Here is a 27,289-nt window from a genome sequence, read left to right on the forward strand (position 1 = left end):
TTCAACAAAAAGAAAGACATGGTCACTGCAAATGTTGATTTGGCAAAAGCGACTGAGTATATCACTTTCTCAATTGGCAAATCAGCCACAAAAGAGAAAACTATCACGGTCAAATGGATCCCCCCCCCCACACACACACACACACCAAGAGACCACTACAAACTTAACACTAATAGGTTGTTGTGGGGAATCCGGGCTAGGGAGGTGTGGGATGAGTTTTCAGAAATGCAAGTGAGAACTGGGTACTCGGCTTCATGGGTAGCATGCAACACTCTACTAATACACAAGCGGAGCTTTTTGCTGTGCTGAGAGGATGGCAGCTTGCTGATGAAAGAGGGTTAACACCTCTGGAAATCAACACTGATTCTACTGAGGTAACAAGAATGCTTAACAACGGAAATCATGTATTTGACTCAGTTTTTTTTGAATGCATGTCAATCATCCTAAGGCTAGGAGACGTAGCGGTGAAGCACAGCTACAAGAAGACGAACAAAGTAGCTGATTTATTAGCAAATGAGGGTGCAAAGAAGGATTTTTTGATAGACTTTATGTAATAACAGTTCCTCCGGTGTTTGCTAATCATGACTGTTTTCTCGGACAAATTTTGGATTGTAATATTGTTACTTTCGGTCCTAGCGAGGGGAACACTAATACCCCTGATAAACAATGCTACTATTATACCCTAACGGATAAGGTTTAAAATATTTTAGAATAGCCTAGTTAACCAAAAAAGACAAATAGAAAGTACAACAGGAGTATTACAATTGGGACCCATGGACCCAGCCCTAATTACACGTGATAAACACGTGCAATAGCTACGAACAAGATTTCCCCAAATTCTACACCTCAGATCATCATTGACAACGACTCAAACTGATTTTCTCTGAAACTTCGTCCCAGAAACTTCTTCAGCTAAGTCATCGAATCCCGCGTAAGTACAAATTCATCTTCCTCCTCCCAATTCTGCAATTTCTCTCTCCCGTTCTTACATACACGTTTCTCTACTCAATCTCCCATTTCGCAATTCAATCGAAAACCCTAAATCTCATCACAGCATAGCCGCCGACGAAGGAGAAGAAGTTTGTAGAAAGATGAGGAGAGTTTTCGGTGTTAAGAAACAAACAGAACCTCCTCCCTCCATTCAAGACGCTTCCGATCGGGTATCGTACCTAAACTCCTTAATTACTCCAATGCAGTCGTTAATTGTAGCTCGATTGTTATAATACAGTACTCCTATCTGTTTTACGATAAGGATATGGAAAATTTGTGTTGCAAATTTTGATATATAGGTTGGCCTAATTAGACCGATTCACTAACATATATATAGGTGATATAATACAAAAACTTTGCCAGGCATATACATATACACCAAGTTTAATTAATTCTAAACAAGCTTGGTATACTTTTGTTCAACATTATGTGCAAAACAAAATTTAATTTAACCCATGATTAAAGTGACAACAGCTGACCAAAAAAGAATAACCCGTATCATGCGTTTAATGGTTTGGTGTATACACTGATTTGCACAAAATTGGTTTATTCAATTTAATTTGCTTGTTGGTGCTTCAATGTAATGCGGTTGTTTTTAGTTTTGCAATTTTTTTGTCAGACACTTGCCCAAGTATTGCTCAAAGGTACATGTATATGTTCACAGAGGTATATGAATCCTATACTCCTTTAACTGGGTGCACAAGAAGGTTTCTTCACATTCATATGATCTAATCACGATACAGGCAGATAGCATGTTTGGTCAACCTTCAAGGAAGCTATAAGTGCTTATTTTGGAGAGTTAGGGTGTTTGACCAAGTTTTTAGGAAAAATATAAGTGCTTTTGACAAGTAGCTGAAGCTATTTTCCAGAAGGTAAAAAAGTAGTTTTTCCCTAGAAGCACTTTTGGAAACTTGGCCGAGCACAAATTGCTGCTTTAATAATTGAGAAACTGCTTTTCAAATTGATTAGTCAAAAAATAAACTTGTTCTCCAAAAGTACTTTTTCAAAAAACAATTATAGAAAAAAAGCTCTTTTCAAAGGAAGCAGATTTTGGATGCTAGGTCAAACAGGCTAAGAGTATTGTGCTGTTCAATGGTTAACTATTCGGTGTTGAGTAAGCATTGTGCTTGTTTCTTCTTCAACTTGTGGGGCGTTGTATTTCATGAGCTAGCATGCATGACGTTTCATACCAAAGTCATTTCTAAACTTGTTATACTGTCAAACTTATTGCTTTCATGCAGATATGGTTGTTTTTTCATTTTCGGTTAAAGTTAGACTAACATAGTTTTTCCATTTCCTTCGAACCAGCCCTCTAATCTCTCATGCGTGCGTATTTGTCCATCGAATTCGTTATGCGTTGGATGAGATGAATGATGTGTATCTTTCTGAGAGCTAGTGGCCTTCTCTGTTCTGTATTTTCTAATTTCCTTTTGAACGCATTTTACCAAAGGAACGCATAAGTGTATTCATTACCTGATAAAACAATCTTTTCCAGTAAAAAAAAAGTTGTGCTCGTGCTTTGCATCAGATTTCTAATTTATCAGTTCTTATATGTCCAGATCAATAAAAGAGGTGACACCGTAGAGGAGAAAATCAAGAAGCTTGATGCTGAACTTGCGAGATACAAGGAACAGCTGAAGAAGACCCGGCCAGGTCCAGCTCAGGAAGCTGTAAAAGCTCGAGCAATGAGGGTATTGAAGCAGAAAAGAATGTGAGTCTATCCTCTATTAGAGTACAGTGAGGTTTAAAGCGGCTGTTGAGCTTCAAATTGACTGCTTTGTGGGCAGGTGTATAGTTGCATTAGAGGTCAACATTTAGTTTCTGGTATAAGTGAGCTGTTTAAACACAGAGAATAAAGTGCTGAAAGAACTGAGAAAATACATTTGTGGGGTTACATTGATGTAACCATATTATGAGGAAGAAAAACATTTTGTTAGTCACTTTTGACAGCTTTTCTCACAAGGTCTAGTTCTTGAAAGGGTTTGTTGTTACTTCGTCCAATAAATAAATGAAACAAGAACTGATCCTTGTATCAGTTCCGACTTTGGAAACTCACCAACTTGCAACCCACTAAAAGAAATTTAAAATTTAAAAAAAGGAGAAGAAAAAAGGTCTGACTTCTTAAGCTATACGTGATTACTCTATTAACTCCACCTGGATTTCATATGAAGCAAAAGTAGATGGCCCGCTAATGATGGTGAATGTTCTGTTTACCTTAATACATTTCTCTACGTTTTGCTTTCTTGTTTAGGGTAGATATTATTTTTTCCAGGTTGGATAGTTCTTCCAATTTGGGAGGAAACATTTTTTGCTTGTTTGACAAGCTTATAGTTTTTATTTTTATCTATTGTTTAGAATGCATGATATATTTTGTTGAATATTCAACAGGTATGAAGGTCAACGTGACATGCTCTACAATCAGACATACAACCTAGATCAAGTTTCATTTGCTGCTGAAGGAATCAAAGATGCTCAGCAAACAGTATGTTAAATGGAGTTTATGCTCTTTCTTTACTATTACTTTTTTCAGATACCTAGTTTTCTCCCATTTTGTTTATGAATTGCGTAACTCAAAATGGGCAGCTACCTGTAATTATCTTTTAGGTGCCTTGATAAAGTAAAATTCTTTTTTACCGTCAGTGTATAAAGGTTAAACTCTTTAAAAAACTATTATACGATTACACCTGTAGGATACTTGTCTATTGTTAGGTCTGATAATCCAAGTCTCTGCAAGCCTCATTTAGCCTTTTTTTGTTTGAAGTTTGAGTACTTAATTGATATTCAAGTCTTAACATTCGTTTCAAAAGGAACATACATTTTGATGGGAGAATCATTTTCTTTACCCCAATCCATTTGATTGGAAATTCTTGGTTTCTTGAGTTAGCGTCACTGACAACTCTGATTCAGTGATGAGTACATCAAGTGAATGTTATTTGTGTAAATGAAGGAATACGATTTGTCTATTTAACTCATGGTCATCCTGGATCAATAATTATTAGGTTTTTCAAGTTACTAAGGTTAATAATGTCGAACTTTTGGGCTATATCAATTCATGGTAAAGTGTATTTTTTCTTGATGGCGGCCCACTGGTCATTGATTACAGCTCAAGGCTTATCAGGTGAACAATTGCCTACCTCCCTAGAGGTAGGGAGGTAGACTTATTTATCACGATGAACAGATTTCATTATGTGGCCTAGAGTTTCTATATCCTATGTGATCCCATGTTGGAGATTTGATGTTTGAAGGAACAATTGAACAATTGGATTAATTTATATACAGTAGAATTTGCAAGTACTAACTTGGTTATATTCCAACAGATGTCAGCTTTGAAGTCGGCAAACAAGGAATTGAAAGGAATGATGAAGACAGTGAAGATTAATGATATAGATGTATGTATTCTTCGTTGCGGTTATGTTTTAGTATCCTTGTGCATTTATCCTCAGTCCTTTCCGAATTTGTCATGGTTGTTAATTGTGATATTATTATGCGTAAATTTAGAACCTGCAAGATGAAATGATGGACCTGATGGATGTGAGCAATGAAATTCAAGAGACTCTTGGTAGAAGCTACAGCGTGCCAGATGACATTGATGAAGAAGAACTCATGGGTGGTAAGCTTAAGTAGCAACATATTTATGTAGAGAAGTAAAAAATATGTCGGATGAGCATTTAAGTTGTCAATTTTATGCAGAGCTTGATGCTCTGGAAGCCGACATGGACACAGAAGGCGAAGGTGTCCCTTCATATCTTCAACCTGAGCCCGATTTGGATGCAGAGCTTAGCCTACCATCAGCACCAACCGGGCATGCACCCATGCCAGCTGGGAGAGCTAACCCGCAGGTAAAGACAAATGTTGTATGGCATAGTAATTAGTCTACCTGTACGTAGATAGTCAGTTATATGCATGTATACATTTGTGTGCATATTAGAGCCTGCATCTTTTCGTATGAAAATGAAGTTATATTTATTTACTTGGAAAGCCTGCATTTTCGTATGAAAATGACATCTTCCCAGTCTGAGAAGGAAGGTTGTTATGCCTCCTCTCCCAGCCCTCTCCATTGCTTCACTTTTTCCTGTTTTCTTTTTGTTTTGGTTTCTGTTTTTGTTAGGTTTTCCCTTCTTTCATGTGAAATGGATGAGCGAATGCACGTTGATGATTTTTCTTTTACTTCTGATGCACAGGCTGATGATGAACTAGGATTACCTGCTGTCCCTCGCGCATCCATTCGTGGTTAAATAAAGGAGTGGTATACTGTTGATAACTTCTTTGGGATTACTCTTTGTTTGTTGGGAAAATCCCGGTGTAAACATAGTGTGCAGAATATATTTCATTGCCATTTCCAAATGACTAGTGGTGATTCATTGTAATAATGAACAAAATACTTGATTGTATTATGCAATTCAGTATCTTATCCTTGATCAACAAAGAAAAGAAATCACATGCAACATTTGGGACTTTGGATTACTTTCCGGGTCTGGTTTTTTCCTATAAAATAGGTTGTGGGCTGCAAAGATGCTCTATTTTGGTGCTGGTGCCATGTTCGGCTATCTTAAGGTAGGTATTTAACGTCCTTGCTGAAACCTGGTAAAATGGCGATCAGATTTTGTGCGTGTAAAAATTGCTGCCAGAGTAAAACTTTGTTCTTAGTGGAAACTACTACTACTGCAGTCCTGCTAATGAATTTTGACCAAATGTTTGTGCTGAAGTGCATGTAACTGGATTTATCTCCCACGCATTATATATCTTAATATGAGGCGATGTTTGGAAGCCATAATAGCCCCTGAGATGCAGCATGCCAATTGCCTAGCACGGAAGGTTGAGATGAAATTAAAATTTAAGCTTAATGAGTTTAACCTTTTAAGGTTCTTAGCATTGAATTAATCTATTAGATACGGTTCTAGTAGATTTCTATGTATAAATTTAAGGGTCGTGATGGAAGGCTCCAATCTAGTCGAATTGACAGATAATGCAGGTTGTCTAACGTTTGGTATAGTTGTATTTGCCTCTTTAGGTTAAACAGAATTTGATCCTCGACCCTCTTCTATCTACCTGAATTAACTATGTAGTTGTTTGCACATGCACAAAAATCACGACACAAATTGTTCTTTCCTTTTCTCAGTACTGACAATTCTGATGTTGTCATAATTTGCACCTTAAATAAGATTGTGGTACTGACAATTTAAAAAGGGATTTTTAATCCACCTAAAGATTTTCTCTTTTCTTTTTTTTTATATTTATAGATAAGGATGCGGGAGACATTGAGTTGATTAAAAACGAAGTCAATTAGGCAGTGCATTCACAGTTAACCCTAATAGTGTCATTCCCATTTGGAACATACTACTACATCCTAAAGAGGATTTACAGGCTTGAGTCTAAAGGAGTTCCATCAATAACATTTTGAAGGATGTTGTAATGAAGAAAAATATGCCCAAAGAGATCAACTTCCTTTAGTTGAGATCCAGCTTTCCAAAGTCCAGCATCTGCCAAGCAGCAGCAGAACTAAGCTTCTTGAAGTTGGGAGAATGTGCTAAATATCTCAATCTTTCCAATTCTTTTCTCAGTGACCTGTACTGGGCTGCATAGAGTTTTGATATAATGTCAGATCATTCGCATAGCGCTATGCTTCACCTCTTTTTCGAAATACCATGTAATCAAGGACTTCTGCTGCCAACCCTCAATGGGGGAGGCAGGAACCAAGAAAAAGTTGAGTGCACAAGTCACACCAAATAAAGGAATAGCAGTGGTACATCAACCGATATGAAGTGAAAGAAAGACAAAACACAATGATACTTGCTAAGAATTGCAATTGACTACAAACGGAAATTTTGAATCTCGGCAGCTATAATATATTCCATTTAGTCTTTCCATGGAAAATTTTCGCAATCCAATGATAGAGAGGGTAGATAAAGAGAGAACTTCTGAAACTTTTGGTGTTCTACTACCTCATGAATAATTGAGGCAAATAAGAAACAAAATAAGACGAACACGAAGCAGTTAATTGATTGACTTTAACAATTATAGAGTGCAACAAAATTCCAGCACTTAAGTCGTTCAGGAAAGACAAAAAAGAAAGCAAAAGAAAATCATTACGAGTTGAGTAACTAGTTCAATAAACTACACATGAAATAAGTATTATGGACGGATTAATTGATCCAAAGATGAATAACTCACCGTCAACAATGACTTTTTCCTGCTGAAGTCTGAGCATCTGTTGCTTTAGCTCTCTATTCTCCATTGATAAAGCAACACGCTGCTGAAGCAGAGAAGCAACCTTGGCGGCTAACTCTGACTCTAGAGCCTGCATTCAAAAAGTGATACTTTCACCACTCAGTTACACAACACAACAGTGTGTAAGATTAAGCACCATATTGCTATGTAACACTAGATATTCTGTTGCTTGCAAAACACGACTGATCATTAGAAACTAATGCAAACAGCATTAGGGCCACCAATGATTTTTTTATTTGGTTAAATTCAGGTCATAAAAGATTGTTGTTCTTGAAGGAGTGATTTAAAACATTTTCAATTATCACGAAACTACTTAATATAACATTGGGATCTCAACTATGATTTCGAATCATGGTCTTCCCTCAAGTCAATCTTATAGTGATTAATCAATTCCTTAATCTGTGCTGTTTTAACTTATATGTGAAGCCCAACTCATATCCACATTATGAATTTTTCATTAAAGGAAAGCTTCGGAAAAAGTCGGATTGTAGTAATGGTAACAGGGCAGTATTCCCTACATCATAGCAAGTACCTCATATGTGTTGACAGTTCTCTCTAGTTCAGCAATGTATTGAAGTTTACGGACTCTTGACCGCTGTCCAGGATGCCTGTATATGAATTGCCAAAATAATCGTCAACTGTTGTATATTTCTCTAGAAAATGTCTTAGAATGATATAAATCCTCCTGATTTTTGACAGACTTGAAAATAATATGAAACAAGAGCATACACTAAGCAAGTTAACAATTTTATTATAAAATTTTTTTAGTAATTAATATTAAGTAGGGGGATAGTTTAAAAAGGAAAATTGTTGGGACAACTACTGAGAAAGTTTGACAAAAATAGGTAATACGGAATGATCGCTAGAACAGAAATAATATAACACCGTAGCAATCTCATTTGTTATCTACCAATATTTCGGGATTCAGTTGGTCATGAATTTCGCATGGTGCTGCTTTTCACAAGTCCAGGCATACCCCGTAAAATTGGAGCGTTAACCCTATCCTTAGTAGCAGTATAGGCTTAAAGAATGACGAGTGACAGGGCAGTTCTCAATGGGGTTGGTACTTTATTTGTTGCATAGATGATTTAACTACTGACAGTTAAACTTTGCAATTGAAACTCCTTAACATAATCAGCCAATGAACAAGAATTGAACAAAGAGAGATTAGCCACGCGCTGAAAGGGATTGAGTGAGACATTGATGCAAAGTTTTTTGGCATTTTCATTCCATTTAGAAGAGTTTGTCAAGGTCGTTCTTCAAAAAATTCAATATCATATATAAACCTACTTTTTCAGCACCTAATACCTCCGGTAAAGAGAGATTAGCCGCGCGCTGAAAGGGATTGAGCAAAACATTGATGCAAAAGGTTTTTGGCATTTTCACTCCATTTAGAAGAGCTTGTCAAGTTCGTTCTTCAAAAAATTGAACATCATGATAAACCTACTTTTTCAGCACCTAATACCTCCAGATAAGATTTGGTAAAGACGACCCAACAGGCACATCAAATTTCCAATAATGCAAGAGATTTAACTAATAGACGGTCGTTAAAAAAGTAAAAGAAGCTTCTCTGGGCCATATGTCTACAATGAGTAAGAAGCATTTCAACAACTTGTGTAACAAAGTGGAAAGACGTCTTCATAGGATAGAAGGAACCAAAACGGCATTCTTTATTAACCAGACAGTATTTCATAAAAGAACTCTTTTGAGTTCTCTCGATTTCCCTTTTCAATTGGAAAAACTTGCTGATTTTGGAAGTTGGATGAGCTCTCTAAGTGTATCATTACAACTCATAGGTCCCTTAGGGAGAATGTCAATTGACCATGAAGATCAAGCTGCACAAGGGAAGATCACTAACACTAGATATATGTGTATCCTTTATCAGTTACCACAATTATTATGCGTTTTCAAGATATTGCAAACTGCTCCCTCTATGCAGCTAAGTCAATGAGATTATTAGTGCCTATGGTAGCCATTTAACCAAACTGAAATAATATAATTTAAGTTCCTAATTCATGCTAATAGCAGTTGCTTTTTCCTATAAAATAAGCAATCTTAAGTTTGTATTTATACAAGAGGATGCTGACCCTGTACAAAACACAAACTAGAAATATTAGCAATTTTATAAGGTGCATGCCTCATAATTTCAGGGAACATTTGGAGTGATGTTGCTCTACCAAAAATAATACGCATTTAACAACAGAAAAGTAGATATAGATAATACATCATCAACTAATAATGAAAAATCTTGGAATAAGCATAAGAATCTGGAATCTAACCGTTTCATTGCCTTTGCCTCAGCATTGACATCATCAGCTGCACCAGAGACATTGCCTGCTACTGCTAACTCCGATTGTGCAGCTCCAGACACAGAAATACACCTATCTAAATATTGTAAAGGGTTTGGAGACACATATTCCGATAATGCTGAAACTATAGCATTCTCAGCAAAGGTTACATTGCTCTTTCCACGGGGCGAATTAGGACCATAGACGCAATTAGTCTTCAAACTACTATCCGATTCACAAGATGCATTGGATTCAGTTTCGTCAAGCTTATCGAAACCTTCCAACGAAACAAGACCATCCAAAAGCGTAAAAGAATCACTAGCTGATCTCCTATGCATTATGCCATCGGAATTTGAGTTCGATTCATTCAGCAGCTCATCAAGCCATGCGGGCTGCTCCTCTAAGATATAGCTCTGTGAAATAGACTTATGATGTCGAGGAGGTAACGGGTTATGTTGGTGTGATGTTGGGTTAAAAGGGTCTTGAACTGGACTAGTTAATGGTTTCTTCTGAAACGGGCAGCGAGGCGGAAGATGAGCTTGTCTTGACATGGTGAACTTAACTACTAAGTGACCCTATCAAAGCTTTATGATTTTGTTTTTCACTCCTTCACAACAGAATCTAATACAAGAAGTCTTTCTCCCATGTTTCTTCCATCATCTTATAACCTAAATTCTACAAAAAGTTTTACAAAACATGAAAATTAGAAATTATATTTTGTTTTTTAAAAAAAGTATTAAAAATCAACCAAAAATTCCATGAGAACAGAAATCCAAGAATTTTATATTGGAGAGTAAAACAATTGGGAGTTAAGTCTAGGCAAGAAAATCAATAGCTAGAAGCACAAAAGAGCTTATGACATTTAAGTATCTGAATTTGTTCCCCTGTATTTCATAATATAAGAATAATTTCTCAGTAGGTTAAAGTTCATAGGAAAGATTATTTTATAATAAATTAGCCTATTTTACTTCCCAAATTTAAAACAATGAGCCTGGGGAGCAAAAGAGAACAATAAAACAAAAAGAATTTTGAGTTCACTTTGAAAATATCTATTAAACCCTCGATGAAACAGCAAACCAAGAAACCAAAAATACCCAAATGCAGAAAAGGAATAATGCAAAGTACAAAAAACAGAGAAGGAGGAAAAATAGGAAGCAAGATAAGGCAAATTACACAATCTACATTCCCCATTGATTAAGCACTAGAAAGAAATCCAAAACCCAAACTGAACACTAAACCCTCAAGTTTTTTAACAACAGAAAAACACATTGTCAAAGGAAGAACATCAAGAGAATTGTTACAAAAAACAAAAAAGAAAAGAACCCCACAAACAAAAAACTGTATCTTTTTTTTCTTCTAAATTCTTGAAAAAATATTCTGGGCATACCTTATTTCTTCTCTTTCTTGGTGGGATTTTTTTTTTTTTTGGGGGGGGGGGGGGGGTGGAAGGAGTGAGGAAAAGAGAAGCAGTAGCTTTGAGTGTTTATGTGCAAAATGCAAATGCCAATGTTGTTTAAGTAGTAGCAAGTTGATAGATTAGATAGGGAGGATTCAATAACACAGTCACTCTCTCACAGCCCCATTACTACTCACTTCATTTCTAATTTACCAATGGACAATGTTGTTAAAAGAGAGAATTTGGTATGTACTATTTGACAGCTTTGAGTTGTTCACAGCTCATCTTCACTTTTCTTATGTTGGGTATAAAATTTTAACTTTCCCTCTTTTTCCTTTTTCCTTTGAATCCTTCCAAATAAATTTCATTTTTCTTTGGAGATTAATTTAAATTAACACGTGTAAGATTTATTAAAGGGAAAAGTTTTTATTAGAATTTCTTTCATTCTCAAACTCGAATACTACAACAACAACCCAGTAGGATAGAATGTACATCGACCTTATCCGTATTCTGGAGGGATAGAGAGGTTGTTTCCGAGAGACCTTCAGCTCAGACAAAAATAAGCAAATAGAATTTGTGACAGCAAATAAAAATCAGAAAGATAATATAAGCATCTCAAATTCGGATACAAGACCTTTACTTAATTGAGAGATATTATGGATATTAAGAATCTCACTAGAATCTTTGGTGGTCATTTTCTTAGATATAGATCGGTAAGTTAATTGCAATTTTCACTTTCTTTAGGCTGGGTTTATTCAATGTCCGAACTCGTAGGGATGCTCTATTATATTTGGATTCACGATATATAAGGCTCATTTAAGGAGGAAGCGCTTCCTAATAGAATTTTTTCATACTTAGGGTTCGAACCCGAACCCGAAACTTTTAGTTAGTGGTGTAGAGATCATACACATCCACCACAGCTCATGTTGGTGCAATTTTTCACTTTATTTATGCATTGGTAATATAAAAAGCTTTTACAATAATAACAAATTCAGTGTAATCTCATATTGTGGGGTTTGGGGAGGGAAGTGCGGAAGCAGACCTTACCACTATCTCATGGAGATAGAGAGGTTGTTTCCAATAGACCCTCGGCTCAGTGAAGCATAAGCACAACAGTAATGAAAAGTAGAAACCCAGACACAACATTGAGGAGCCATAGAAAAGAATCATTAAAACAACAATATAATAAGATGACCAAAATGAAAACAACAACAAGCAATAATAGAAACCTAAGACTAAAAGCAATACTGAGAGTATGTATTAATGCAATTAGTAAGAACAAGAAAAATCACTCGGTCACCTAATGTTCTACCCTTATCCTCGACTTCCACACTTTCCTATCAAAGGTTATGTCCTTGGTAATCTGGAGTATCGCCATGTCTTGCCTAATCACCTTACCATAACACTTTTTTGGCCTACCTCTACCTCTCATCAGGCCCTCCAAGGTCCACCTCTCATCAGGCCCTCCAAGGTCCACCTCTCATACTTCCTCATTGGCGTGTCTATGTCTCTCCTCTTCACATGTCCGAACTATTTAAGTCTAGCTTCCTGCATCTTGTCTTCCACCGGGACTACGCCCACCTTATCTCGAATAACTTCATTCTTAATTCTATCAATCCTGGTATGTCCGCACATCCATCTCAATATCCTCATTTCAACTACCCTCATCTTCTGGATATGCGAGCTCTTAACTAGCCAATACTCAGCCCCATACAACATAGTTGGTCTAAATACTACTCTGTAGAACTTACGTTTAAGTTTTGGTGGCACTCTCTTGTCACGTAAAATACCATAAGCAAGCCTCTATTTTATCCACCCCGCCCTAATACGATTGACATCCTCATCAATCCCCCATCCTCTTGTATAACTGACCCAAAATATTTAAAACTTTTTCTCATAGGATGACTTGTGAATCCATCCGCTTCATGAGTCGTACCACTGAACTTTCACTTTAAGTATTTTGTCTTGGTCCTGCTCAACTTGAAACCTTTAGATTCCAATATCTACCTCTAACCTCGCGTTAACACAGCCTTACGTCTCGTCAATAAATACAATGTCATCTACAAATAACATGTACCATAATATATCCCCTTGGATGTGGCGCGTCAGTGCATCTATTATTAGGGCAAATAAGAAAGAGTTGAAGCTGACCCTGGTGCAACCCCATCACAATTGGAATGTGATCTGAGTCCCCTCTCATTGTCCCATAGGTACCCCCTCGCCTCCAAACACCTCCACAGGACCTCTCGTTATACTTTATTGTAAGCCTTTTCTAGGCCGATGAATACCATATGTAAGTCCCTCTTCTCTCCTTATACTGCTCTATCAGTCTCCTAACAAGGTGGATGGTTTCCGTAGTGGAACGTCCCAGTATAAATTCAAACTAGTTCTCAGAGATAGACATATTTCTTCTCACCCTCAACTCCATCATCATCTCCTATACTTTCATAGTATGACTTAGCAATTTAATACCCCGATATTTATTACAAATTTTGAGTATCATCCTTGTTCTTGTACAATGGGATCATCATACTCCACCTCCACTCCCCGGGCATTTTCTTCATTTTAAAATAGCATCAAATAACTCAATAAGCCGCTCCAAGCCCACCCTGCCCACGCTTTTCCAAAATTTTATCTGGATTTCGTCTGGCCCGATCGCTCTATCCCTGCTCCTCTTATGCATAACCCCCTTAATCTCATCAACTCTAATACATCTACAATATCCAAAGTTTCGTTGACTCTCAGAGTATTTCATATCCCCCAGCACAATGTTATTACCCCCTCTTCGTTCTAGAGTCTATGAAAGTAAATCTGCCATCTCCGACGAATATGTGCCTCATACAACAAAACTTTGTCGTCCTCGTCCTTGATGCACTTCACTTGGTTCAGGTCATGTGCCTTCTTTTCTCTCACCTTAGCTAGCCTGAATAGCTTCTTCTCCCCTTCTTTGCCTTTAAGTTTTTCGTATAAACAACCAAATGTTGCAGTCTTTGCCGCAGTAATCGCTAACTTTGCTTCCTTCTTAGTCATCTTATACTACTCCCTATTCGTCCTCTTATCTTCCTCGCCACGCTCTTCAGTAGCTTCAAATACGTTGCTTTCTTGGTTTTCACTTTTCCTTGGACCTCTCCATTCTACCACCAGTCCCCTTTGTGACCACCAGAGTATCCTTTCGAGACCCCTAATATCTCTCTCGCAGCTGCTCTAATGCAACTCGTGGGCGTGGTTCACATGCCACTCGCATTCCCACTACTCTTCCAAGCCCCCATATCTAGCAGCTTCTAATATTAAAAAAATTTAAAAGCCAAAAATTGGCAAAATAATCTTTTTAGTTTATAGGCATTTTTTGGTGGTGATAACTAGTTTTGTTATTTTATTCGTGATATCTTTTGTAAATGAATTTTCTATTCATTCCGTTTTTGTGTTAATTTTTATCCTGAAACTTTTTAATTTATATTTTCTATAATAAAGTCTAAGTCATTCCAGTTACTTTAGTTTAACTTCTATTCAAATTAGTTTCAATTATTAAAAGTATTTTAAAGCACTTAATGCTTATCAAGTTATTCTTAAATACTTTCTTCATCTCAATTTATGTAGCATTATTTGATTTGATACGAAATTCAATAAAGAAATAAAAAAATTTGAAACTTATAATCTAAAATAAGCTTTAGATATTTGCATATAATTATCTCATTAAAGGTATAATGAGAATTTTTGAGTTAAATTATTTTTAAATATACAAAAGTAATATTTTCTTAGGACGAACTAAAAAGTAAAAAGTGTTACATAGACGGATGGGTAATTAAGTCAAAGGAGCATCGGCAGTATCGGTATGGGTTCAACTTTCATTGACTATTAAAAGGGCAAATTGGTTATGTTGCAGATTGTTTGTACTGATTATAAATAGATCAAATGAAACTTAATACTAAGAAATATTTTAAAATATTTTGTGTTATTATTGTATAAAAACGAACTTCTAATATGCGAATTTAATAGTCAAATTACACTATCAGATGTACTATTTCAAATGGAAATTATTTAAAAGATAGATAATGAAATATAATTAAAGCTTCTCGCAAGAACATCTAAAGAGTACGACTTTGTCGACTGAAATTGTACATCTAAAAATTAAAATGAAGACGTGAGGCTTGGATCACATGTCATCCCCAAGAGAGGCAAGTCAAGTACTTAGGATCGGTTAGTTAGGAGGATGGGGAAATTGACGAGGATGTTGCATAATGTATAGGGTAGGGTGGATGAAATGGAGGTTAGTATATGGAGTCCTGTGTGATAAGAAAGTGTCACCGATGCTCAAAGGTAAATTTTATAGAGCGGTGGTTAGACCAGTTATGTTGTATGGGGCAGAGTATTGGCCAGTTAAGAACTCGCATATCCAGAAGATGAAAGTAGCAGAAATGAGAATGTTGAGGTGGATGTGCGGGTATACTAGGATGGATAAGATTAGAAATGAAGATATTCAGGAGAAGGTGAGCGTGACTCCTATACATGACAAGATACGAGAAGCGAGGCTAAGATGGTTCGGGCACATGCGGATGAGAAGCTTAGAAGACCCGGTAAGGAGGTCTGTGTGGTTAGCTTTGGCTGGTACGAGAAAAGGTAGAGGGCGGTCTAAGAAGTATTGGGGAGAGGTGATCAGGCAAGACATGGTGTTGCTTCAGATTCGAGAACATGACCCTTGATAGGAAGGTGTGGAGGTCGAACATCAGGGTTGTAGGTTAAAAGGTAGTTGAGCATTTTTCTACATCGTTCCGGATGAGAGACTAGTTTGATAGGATTTTATCTTAGATTACTAGTGGTTAATATTGTGTTCGCACTATTCTAGTAACGGGCTTTATTTACTTGTTATTGTTATTGTTTTTCATCTATTTTCTGGTCCTTATGTTGCTGTTATTATTTCTGTGATTTCTATTGATGGTACTAATTTATTGTCTCTGTTCGTCTTTTTGAACCGACGGTTTTTCGGAAACAGCCTCTCAACTCCCTCGGGGTAGGGGGAAGGTCTGCGTACTCACTACCCTCTTCAGACCCCACTTGTGAAATTGCATTGGGTTGTTGTAGTTATTGTTGTTTGATTTGTTGAAATGTAACATCAATAAACTCAGTGTAATTCTACAGGTGGGGTTTGGAAAGGGTAGTGTGTCCATATCTTGAATGTAGAGACTAGAAAGGTTATTTCCGATAGACCGTCGACTCACAAAAGACGAGAAAAAAGCAATATCACCAAGCAATAACAACAAGATAGTAAGAAAATAAAATGAAAGGAATAACAAGTAATAAATCTTACAATAACGAGATGCATGTCTAACACTAATACTTTCGACTACCTACTAGTCGTCTACCTAGATTCTCGACCTCCACACCTTCCTATCAAGGGTTATGTCCTCGGTGAGCTGAAGTAATGTTATATCATGCCTAATCACCTCTCCCAAATACTTCTTCGGCCTACATCTACCTCTTTTCAGCCCCACCAACACCAACCTCTCACACCTCCTTACTAAGGCATTTGTGTTTCTCCTTTTCGCATGCTCAAACCATCTAAGTCTAGCTTTCCGCATCTTGTCCTCCACCGGAGACACTCCCACTCTGGCCCGAATATCTTCATTCCTAATCCTATCCATCCTGGTATGCTCACACATCCATCTCAACATCCTCATCTCTGCTACATTCATATTTGGACATGCGAGTTTTTGACTAACCAGTATTCAGCCCCATACAACATAGTTGATCTAACCACCACTCTGTAAAATTTGTCATTAAAGAGGCATATTCTTGTCACATAAAAACACCGGATGGGAGCCTCCAATTTATCCACCCCGCTCCAATACAATGTGTATCATCTTCGTCTATCTCTCTATTTCCTTAGATAATAGACCCTAGGTACTTGAAACTCTCTCTCTTAGGGATAACTTGTGTATCAAATTTCACATCTCAGTCCATTTCACTAGACCCGTCACTCATTGTTGAAATGTAGGACTAAAATATTATAATTCTACCATATATTATAAGTTAACGTAGAAGGACTGTTCCAAATCCATTTAATTTTTTTTATCATTTGGGGCGTTCATTGGTGACCTCTTTCAAATAAGAGTTTATCATAGTTCGTAATTAACTTAATAGCCGTCTTGTCTGTTGAACAAAAATAAAAAGAACAAGGAAAATAGGGAATACAACGTTGTAAGGACCTTCGTAAATCATACCATTCAATTTAGCAAGGAAAAAAAGAATGCTTATGAGAATCTACTTGTGTTGCAATTGTGATCGATTGTCTAATTTTAAGATGTAAATTTTAAAAAATATTGCAATAACCAAATGTAAAGCCAAAAAAGCTTCCTACTTGTGATTGATTACTCAGAGGTATAGCCGTCAATATGGGTTTGGCCCATTAGGTCAGCCCAATCCGTGGTTTAGTATGATTGGATTAGAATTTTCGGAGCCCATTTAAAAAGAGGCTTTTAAGCTCGGCCTGAGTAAGCCCGTGACCCGTGAGGCTAGGCTGGGTCGGCCCGTGGGCCTAATAAAAATACGTATTTAAAATATAAAAAGTATATGGCACAAAAAATAACAAGAAAAATATCTCAAGCTTAAAGTTTATTAAGCTCATCATATTAAAAGATCAAAGTCTTAAAATGTTAATTAGTTTTAAAATTTTAATTTTTCTTAATATTTAACTAATTAATATTATATACGAATTGTAGATGTAGATGAAAGTGAAGATGTTAAGACAACATTCTCACAAGCGGATTCAAATGTGTTTGATGAAGATAATATATTGGATATCTCATAAGCGTCGTGGACGTTCTATTGAATAATTTATTTTGAGTTTTGACTTTTAGTGAATGAAATATAGTCCTTTCTTTTACTTTTTTAGTATTTATTGTGATATTAGAACAATATAAAAAATTATTAAGTTTTGTGAAATTTTTCCAATAAGATTTTTGTAACTTTTAAATAGTTATCTTTTTTTAGTTTAGAACTTAAAGAAAAAAATATAAAATTATATTTTAAAAAATGATGGGCCAGCCTGTGGGAGCCCCCAACTCACATAGGGTTGGGATGGGCTGACTATTATAAGGCCCATCAAAATGGTGGACTAGCCCAGCCCAGCTCGTCAATTGCTAAAGCCCACGTGGAATAGGCTAGCCCGCCCCCGCCCATATTGACAACTCTACTTAGAAGCAATTAACTAAGTGGGGGCTTTTATAAAAAGATATAAAAGTGGTAATAAGCATTCAGCAAATCATATAAAAGCAAATTAAAAGATTGATGAGATAAAATCCACAATATATCCCACTTACCATATTGATAAACTTGAAGTCATTATCATATAAATTGTGATAAACATCGTTGAAGTTCAATACTTTCTCGTCTGGAAAAATGATACTGTTTGGCAAGGTAAATGAATTTTATTTATTAATATTTTTTTCGAATATTTTGAAAAAGATATGGTACTTTTGCTGTAATTTTTGAATCGTAATTTCTTGAAAACGTTTTATGTGATGTTTGGCTATAATTATATATTTTTAATGCATTACTTACCTTACATTTAGGTGCTTTAATGCTAAACTATACTATATTTATGCTTAATTGAATTTATTTTATGTGTAGGTACGTTAAATACAAAAATAAAGCAAAGTAGAGATTTTATGTGTATTTTACCCACTATAAAAATGAAGTTGTAATTATTTAATAGGGGACAAGAAAAAATCAAAAGAAAATAAAAAGAAATTAAAAGAAGACAAAAGAGGACAAAAGAAAAATTGAAACAAGGAAGACAAAAAAAACGTGAAAGAATTGAAATGAGGCAGCGAATCAAATTAACGAGAAACGAAGCAGTAAAGCACCAGGCGACGCGAGCTTCACTGCTCGCGTTAGAGCAGGCGTCGCATAGCATATCGCGAGGTGTTCGCTTCGGATTTAGGCCTATTTTGTCTCTTTTTTGTTTTAGACTTGCTTATTTCGTTTAGGTTTTTTCTCTATATATATAAATAGTTAAAAAGCACCAATTTGGACAGGGAGATCGAGTTTGGATATACTTTAGACTTAGGAAGAACACGGAGTAGTCGTTGAGACTGGAGATTCGACCTAAGGAGGCAAGAACACACTAGGAGCAAGACGGAGAATTCTTCTACGAGTTTTTCACTTCCTTATTCCTATTTCCGTTGTTGGTTATGAATTCTAGTATTGTAGTTATGCATACTATTATAAATAGCTAATTTGTTATCTAGGGTTTTGATGGAACCTATTGGAGGATGATTTTCCTGTTACATTAACATAGATTTGTTGTAGCTTTTTCTCTATTTGTTCAACTACGTTATTATTGTGGTTGGTTGAAGAGCTCTCAATAGACTATGCCTATTTAGTGTGTATTACTCGGGGGAGAGTGCATATTTAGGTAGTTGTTGAACAACATCACTCCTAACGTATATGAGGGATCAATACAGATGGTTTAAAGGTGGGATTAGGGATAACAAAACATTGGTACGATCCAAATGAGCCGTACTTAATGCCAGCTAGCGTAATTCGGGAGAATATGTCTAGTAAATTGTGGTAATTACTCGGGAAAGAGTTACGACAGTCGAAGTGCTCATGATCGGTAGAGAAGACTTAGGCAAATTTATAGAAAACGTAGCGGAAAGGATTCTGACAATAGGGGAAATCATAACTCTAAACCTCCTTAACCTTGTCTCCAACCTTAGTATCCCTAGTTGTTAATTTACTAATTTAATTTGTTAGTTAATTAGATACAAGAATCTTAATATTTATAACATAGGAATTAGTCGAGCTTGTCTTCTTAGCAATATTGCAGTTATAGCTAAGCATTAGTTCTCTGTGGGATTCGACTCCGGACTTGTAAACCGAATTATATTTGCAATAACCGCTTAATTCTTTTTACAAGGCATAGTTGGACGTGATAAGTATTTCTATAAAATTAAGAATTAATCTTCAAATTTGGTATAGTATGATCAATTAAATGGTTTCACATTTATACTTTGAATTACGATATCTTTTGGGGATGCAATGAGTATTTGTTAATTATGGATATATAACACAAAAGTGATCGTAGAAAAGAGTATTTCAAGAACTTTCTCCTCAATAATTGCCACATCGTAAGAATTGGGAATATATTCTCAAGACACACAGAATCAAATTACCAATTCTAAGTTCTTTTGGAAAGAAAAAAAAACTATTTCTAAGACTTTTTATTCACCAACTAATTCTTAGACATTATCATCAATATCATTGCAATTACCATAATCATCATCAATGAACCAAAGCCAAACTTAGACAATTCTAAAATCGTTATTTTCAACATTATTGCTATTAACAATAACTATCATGAGCAGAGGCGGTCGCAATATGAGTTCTATAAATTTAACCGAACTCAACATTCTTTATACGAAACATAAATATGTATTTGGAAAAATTACTAAATTTTAATATATATATTAAATTCTAATATAATATTTTATTAATGCAATAGATTTAGTGAAAAAAACATAAAAATTAAATCAAAGAATTTTAAATTCTGAATTCAGTTATGATCATATAATGAACCAAAAACCATCATCACAAAAGTGAAACTTTCTCCAAGAATTGAGTTATTTTCTCTTCCGCATGTGATTCATGCCTCAAAAAAGAGTTTTTTCTTTTGCAAAGATAGACAAAAACATTGTCTATGAGATATTATTTATATGTTTCAGGGAGGAACCAAATACATAAATATCAATTTGTTCTCTTTTTATCCTTTGTAGAATCCTCTTGATATGCTTAGATATTTTCCAAAGAAAAGATTGAACTTTGGCTAAAATATTGCATTTATTAGTAGTGTGAGACTCGAGATGATGAAAGGGACCACAACTCCAATAATAATATATTCAAAGCCTGCCCACTAATTTCCAAGTGCAGTAATTTTCAGTTTAGTTAACCAATTAGTTGATTTTAATTAGTATAAAGCATTAGTACGTTAATCATATCTTCATTTTTTTTTTCCAGACAGCGATGTCAACACTTATTAGTTATTAAATCTCTTCATTAGTCCTTGTCTGTCGAATGAGAAAAATAAAGCACATCAAGTTGAAGCCAAAGAAAGCATATCAACAAGTGAATAATGTTAGAAAAATAATAAATAAAATTGGCTTTCAGGCGTGAAAATCGACTGTCCTTAAATAGTTATCGCCTGTATACTAATTTAGGGAAAATACAAAACGATTCTCTTCAGGATACAACAAAGCCTGCAGTAACACTTGTGATTTTCTATATTCACTTCGTTGGAATTTTTGTGTATTTATAGGCAACCAATAGACCCTTTCAGAAAAGATGTCTTGTTTCACAAACAGATACGACTATTTATTCGAATTTTGAATTTAAAATTCAAATAAATAATTAACTCTAGGATCCCGTGCCTGTTGAGTTAATCTCGTGCCTGTTGAGTCAGTCCCGTGCCTGTTGAGACAATCTCGTGCCTGTTGAGTCAGTCTCGTGCCTGTTGAGTCAGTCTCGTGCCCGTTGAGACAATCTCGTACCTGTTGAGTCAGTCTCGTGCCTGTTGAGACAAACTCGTACCTGTTGAGTGTTATTTCATAATGATCAGTTCCGAGGCTAACATGCACGGTACGATTAAGGTCGGTCTCGAATGTGTTTCACATAACAGGCACGGAACTTCTTTCTTCCGATGTGGGAAGAATCCCACTTCCAACTTGCCAATAACAAACTATCTTACAATCCCCCACTAGTTTGTTATTTCGCTTCATAACACTTGTGAATAATTGAAAGTATCTTTTACAGATTTGAACTTTCCTTTAGTGTAAGTATATTAAAGTTTTGACGAAGTTAATGGTATCTTAAGATTTGAACCACAACTCCTTGTGCCAAAACCGAAAATACCACACACACAGTGTTATCTAGTAGCTTAGAAAATCCAGTATTCGCTTTAGCACGTTTACGGCCATGTGCTCATCCTGAATTCATGAATATTTACAAGATCAACCCTTTAAATCTTGCTAGAAGCGACACCACTTCAATATTCATATAGGTGGAATTAGTTAATATGTCCCTGTTACTCCAGACATTAATAATTCCATTATGATTAATCAACCTCTTCATGTAACAGTATGCACTTTGGAGTTTGTCTTTATGCCCATGTTATAACAAGCATTTAACAATTCCTTAACTCCTCATATAACAGTAAGTAGTAAAATAGAATTAGGGCTCCTAAAGAGGAGATCAGTGCTTAAACAATACAAGTAACTTGTTATTACCCATTGAATTTATATTGTTAGAGTGTATACTAACTCAAAGTGGGGTTCCCATTCCTTGTATTTAATTTAAGGGTCTCAGCCCCATCCCTCCACAAGTTTATTGTACTACATCTCTACCTAATGGCTTCGTAAGTGGATCAGCCAAATTCTTATTTGATCTCACATATATTATAGCTATAGCTCCATTTGTAATTAATTCTCTTATATAAGTATGTCTCAAGCTTATATGTCTCGATTTCCCATTATAAATTTTATTGTGAGCAACACACATTGTAGTCTCACTATCACAGAATATGGAAATGGCTGGCATAGGTTGTGGCCACAACTTTATATCAAGTAACATATTCCTCAGCCATTCTGCTTCTTTTCCAGCAGCTGCTAATGCAATAAATTCAGATTCCATAGTAGAATGGGAAATACATGTTTGTTTCTTGGATGCCCAACTAATGGCTCCACCGCCTAGAGTAAATATTCATCCTGATGTGGATTTATTATCATTAACACTTGTAATCCAACTTGCATCAGAATATCCCTCTAATACATTAGGAAAACCATTATAGCAAATGCCTAAGTGCTTTGTATATTTTAAATATCCAAGTACTCTACTTATTGCTTTCCAATGATCATTACCTGGATTACTGGTAAACCTTGAAAGTTTACAAACAGCAAATGCAATGTCGGGTCTAGTGCAATGCATTGCATACATCATACTACCTATCGCACTTGCATACTCCAACTGTGCTACTGCTCTTCCAGTATTTGCAGTTAGCTTAACACTAGAATCATAAGGAGTATTATACCCCTTTATTCCTAAATGACTGAATTTAGTAAGGATTTTATCTATATAATGTGCTTGTGACAAAGTCACTTGCTTGTTATCTCTTTTGACCTTGATTCCCAAAATAGTATCAACTTCATTTAAATCCTTCATTTTAAAAACTGAGGTTAGATACTTCTTGGTCTCGGTAATTCCTTGTAGATTCGTACCAAAAATCAGCATGTCATCGACATATAAACAAATTATTACTCCATATTCTTTTGTAAATTTAGAGTAAATGCACTTGTCTGCATTATTATGTACGAATCCGGTTGATAGTATTACACTATCAAATCTTTCATGCCACTGTTTAGGCGCTTGTTTAAGACCATAAAGAGACTTTATCAATTTACAAACTTTCTTCTCGTTTCCCGGAAGAACAAAACCTTCAGGTTGTTGCATATATATTTCTTCACTAAGGTTCCCATTTAAAAAGGTTGTTTTAACATCCATTTGATGTACGTAAAGATCATAGATAGAGGCCAAGGATAAAAGGACTCTAATGGATGTTATTCTTGCAACAAGAGCATATGTATCAAAATAGTCTATGCCTTCCTTTTGAGTGAAACCTTTTGCAACTAATCTTGCTTTGAAGGTTTGGACAGAACCATCTGTATTGTACTTTCTCCTAAAGACCCACTTACAACCTATAGGTTTTGATCCAAGAGGAAGATCAACCAAAACCCAAGTGTTGTTGGATATAATTGAGTACATTTCATCATTAATGGCCTCTTTCCAAAAAGCAGCGTCTCTAGAAGATATTGCTTCTTGAAACGTCTTTGGGTCTTCTTCAACATTTAATACAATAGGAATTTGATTACAAACGTTGGTCCTATCTCCTTCAACAAGAAATACTATAGATTGTGAAGAAATAAAATCAGAACCAAGATGTTTTTCTTTTCTTATTCTTTGACTTTTCCTTGGTTCTATTTGCACATCATCACTTCTTTCCTTAGTTTTAATAATTTCAGAAAGCGACAATTTATTAGCATCGATACGTTTTCCATTTATTTCAGTCATTTCATCAACATTGTCATTTATAAATCTATTTTCAATAAATTCAACATGTATAGATTCTATAATGACATTAGATTCTAGATCTAGCAGTCTATAAGCTTTGGAGTGTTGTGCATATCCTACAAAAACACTTTTAATTCCTCTAGGACCCAATTTTGTTCTTTGATGGGCAGGTACTCTATAATAGGATATACACCCCCACACTTTAAAATAATTTAAATTTGGTTTTCTACCATTCCAAATCTCATAAGGCGAAATATGCATACTCTTTGAAGGCACTCTATTTAAAATATAACATGCAGTTAGTAGTGCTTCACCCCAAAAATTATGTGGCAAATGTGCATTAAGTAACATAGCATTAACCATATCCACCAAAGTTCTATTTTTCCTTTCCGCTAATCCATTTTGTTGAGGAGTATAAGGGGCACTCATTTGATGTATTAGGTCATGCTCTTCACAGAACTTATTAAATTCGTTAGGAAAATATTCTTCGCCTCTATCACTTCGAATAATTTTAATTTTCCTACTCCTTTGATTTTCCACAACAGACTTGTATTCTTTAAACTTTTGAAAAGCTTCGTCCTTAGTTCTAAGTAGGTAAACATATGTAAATCTAGAGAAGCCGTCTATAAAAGTAATAAAATATCTTTTGCCTCCTCTAGTTAATTCTCCATTTAATTCACACAAGTCTGAATGTATTAAATCTAATAGTTCTGTGGATCTTTCAACTTTACGAAATGGTTTTTTTTGTCATCTTTGCTTGTATGCAAATTTCACATTTTATATGTTGAGTTTTACATGAGATATAACCATTTTTGGACATATAATTCAAGGAGCCAAAATTTAAATGTCCTAGTCTAGCATGCCATAAACAAGAATCAGACTCAACGATGTAAGCAGAAACATAATTTATTTCATTAATACTCAATTTGAACATGCCGTTACAGTTATAGCCTTTTCCAACAAAAACACCATTCTTAGACACTATTACATGATCAGACTCAATAACTATCTTGAAGCCTTTCTTTGATAGTAAAGCAGCGGACATTAAGTTTTTCTTCATATCAGGAACATGATACACATTCAGTAATGTCAACTTCTGGCCAGATGTGAAGTTAATCTCAATACTTCCTTTTCCAGCAACATCTGCCGCAACATGGTTTCCCAATCAAGACTTGTTCAGAGTCCTGCACTTCTGCATATGTCTTGAACATCTTCTTGTCATAACAGACATGAATAGTAGCACCCGAATCTAGCCACCAGTCTTGAGTATTTGTATCAGTGGTAGCCACATTCAACTCTGTGACCATACCAATTTGCATTGCGGAAACCATGGCAACCAATCCTTGGGCAGAATTTTCCACTAAGTTTGCCTTTTCAGAATTTCCAGATTTTTTAATCTTTCCAGACTTTTCGGTTTTGCCTGCATTGAAATTTATTCCTGCCTTTCTATATCTGCAGTCCCGAATCATATGGCCTTTCTTTCCACAATGATGACAACTAAAGTTCTTTCTCTTTTTAAAAGAAGACTTTTTGGAAACTTTCAGATGTTTGTTCCCACTTCCTGAATCATTCTGACTGACAAAATTGACTGCGGAACTCGAAGGCTGACTAATAGCATCACGAGCACGAGTCTCACTTTCAATTTGAATGTGAGTACGAAATTGTTCCACAGTCATTTTATCCATAGAATGTAGGATTTTCTTTCTATAGTCATTCCAAGAGGAAGGCAATTTCGAAAGAATAGCACCTATTTGAAGTGCATCAGGAATTTTAACTTCAAGATCACTTAGTTTTGATACTAAGATTTGCATTTCATGAATCTGATCCATTATAGGCCTAGTATCAAATATTTTAAATTCAAAGTACTGTAGAGCCAGGAATTTGTCAATACCTCGTTTTTCATTCTGGTATGCAGTTTGTAGAGCAGTCCAAATCTCTCTTGGTGACTTCAGATTGCAGTAAAGATCATAGAGTCGATCTGTCAAAGTATTCAGAATATGGCCGCGACACAACAGTTCATCATGTTCTCGTTTCTTCCTTTCTTCCTTGACTACGTCAGAATCTTCTGCTGTGGGCTCAGGCATCAGAGGCAAGGCAGAATCAAGAACATAGTAGATATTGAAAGCGGACAACAAGAATATCATCTTGTCTCTCCAACGGGTAAAGTTCGTTCCATCAAAGCGATCAAGTTTGATGATCTCCTTCGGATTCTCAACAACAGACATCAATTTCTCCATAGCAGAATAACTCTTTAAGATTGTTAGAAAAATAATAAATAAAATTGGCTTTGAGGCATGAAAATCGATTGTCCTTAAAGAGTTATCGCCTGTATACTAATTTAGGAAAAATACAAAACGATTCTCTTCAGGATACAACAAAGCCTGCAGTAACACTTGTGATTTTCTATATTCACTTCGTTGGAATTCTTGTGTATTTATAGGCAACCAATAGACCCTTTCAGAAAAGATGTCTTGTTTCACAAACAGACACGACTATTTATTCGAATTTTGAATTTAAAATTCAAATAAATAATTAACTCTAGGATCTCGTGCCTGTTGAGTTAATCTCGTGCCTGTTGAGTCAGTCTCGTGCCTGTTGAGACAATCTCGTGCCTGTTGAGTCAGTCTCGTGCCTGTTGAGACAATCTCGTGCCTGTTGAGTCAGTCTCGTGCCTGTTGAGACAATCTCGTGCCTGTTGAGTCAGTCTCGTGCCTGTTGAGACAAACTCGTACCTGTTGAGTGTTATTTCATAATGATCAGTTCCGAGGCTAACAGGCACGGTACGATTAAGATCGGTCTCGAATGTGTTTCACATAACAGGCACGGAACTTCTTTCTTCCGATGTGGGAAGAATCCCACTTCCAACTTGCCAATAACAAACTATCTTACAAATAAAAGTATACTAGTGTCTCTATATATACTTTTTAAACATAGTTTAATGTAGAGATTGAGTAGGAAGACTTCCTTTCTTATTAGCAAATTATAAGAGGGGGATTAATCTCGAACACTCTTTTGCTTAGTTACATGTTAGTCAACCAACTAAAATTAGTGTTTTAAACTCAAAACTATCTTCATATATCTTAAATTTAAGGTTTGGGAATATCTGCAAGTCAAACTATATCCCTTCATATCACATATCCTTTGGCTTATTTTTATTATATGCATTTCTTATAAGCTAGTGAAATTTAATTTTTTTTTTCTTACCGCAGGATAGATAATTCAGAAATAGAGCTATTTTGGCATTTCTCAAGAAGGAAATAAAGACCCCTCT

The 27,289-nt window shown here is 35.7% G+C and overlaps 2 protein-coding genes across 2 annotated transcripts; one reads left to right on the top strand and one right to left on the bottom strand.

Annotated features, from left to right (window-relative positions):
* The first annotated feature begins 856 nt into the window (after nucleotides 1-856).
* Nucleotides 857-5,483, top strand: LOC107792857 (vacuolar protein sorting-associated protein 60.1). Its single transcript, XM_016615108.2, has 7 exons — nucleotides 857-1,160; nucleotides 2,550-2,701; nucleotides 3,379-3,472; nucleotides 4,308-4,379; nucleotides 4,489-4,600; nucleotides 4,681-4,829; nucleotides 5,172-5,483. Exons 1-7 carry the CDS (start codon nucleotides 1,092-1,094, stop codon nucleotides 5,223-5,225), a joined length of 702 nt encoding a protein of 233 aa, XP_016470594.1. The 5' UTR covers nucleotides 857-1,091; the 3' UTR covers nucleotides 5,226-5,483.
* A 652-nt stretch (nucleotides 5,484-6,135) lies between these two features.
* LOC107792859 (uncharacterized protein At4g06598) lies at nucleotides 6,136-11,102 on the bottom strand. Its single transcript, XM_016615109.2, has 5 exons — nucleotides 10,894-11,102; nucleotides 9,498-10,181; nucleotides 7,751-7,826; nucleotides 7,162-7,288; nucleotides 6,136-6,565 (listed from the first exon to the last, which is right to left on the bottom strand). Exons 2-5 carry the CDS (start codon nucleotides 10,055-10,057, stop codon nucleotides 6,438-6,440), a joined length of 891 nt encoding a protein of 296 aa, XP_016470595.1. The 5' UTR covers nucleotides 10,058-10,181; nucleotides 10,894-11,102; the 3' UTR covers nucleotides 6,136-6,437.
* Nucleotides 11,103-27,289: the final 16,187 nt, after the last annotated feature.

Source organism: Nicotiana tabacum, chromosome 11 (genome assembly GCF_000715075.1).
Source record: "Nicotiana tabacum cultivar K326 chromosome 11, ASM71507v2, whole genome shotgun sequence".
Lineage (NCBI taxonomy): Eukaryota > Viridiplantae > Streptophyta > Magnoliopsida > Solanales > Solanaceae > Nicotiana > Nicotiana tabacum.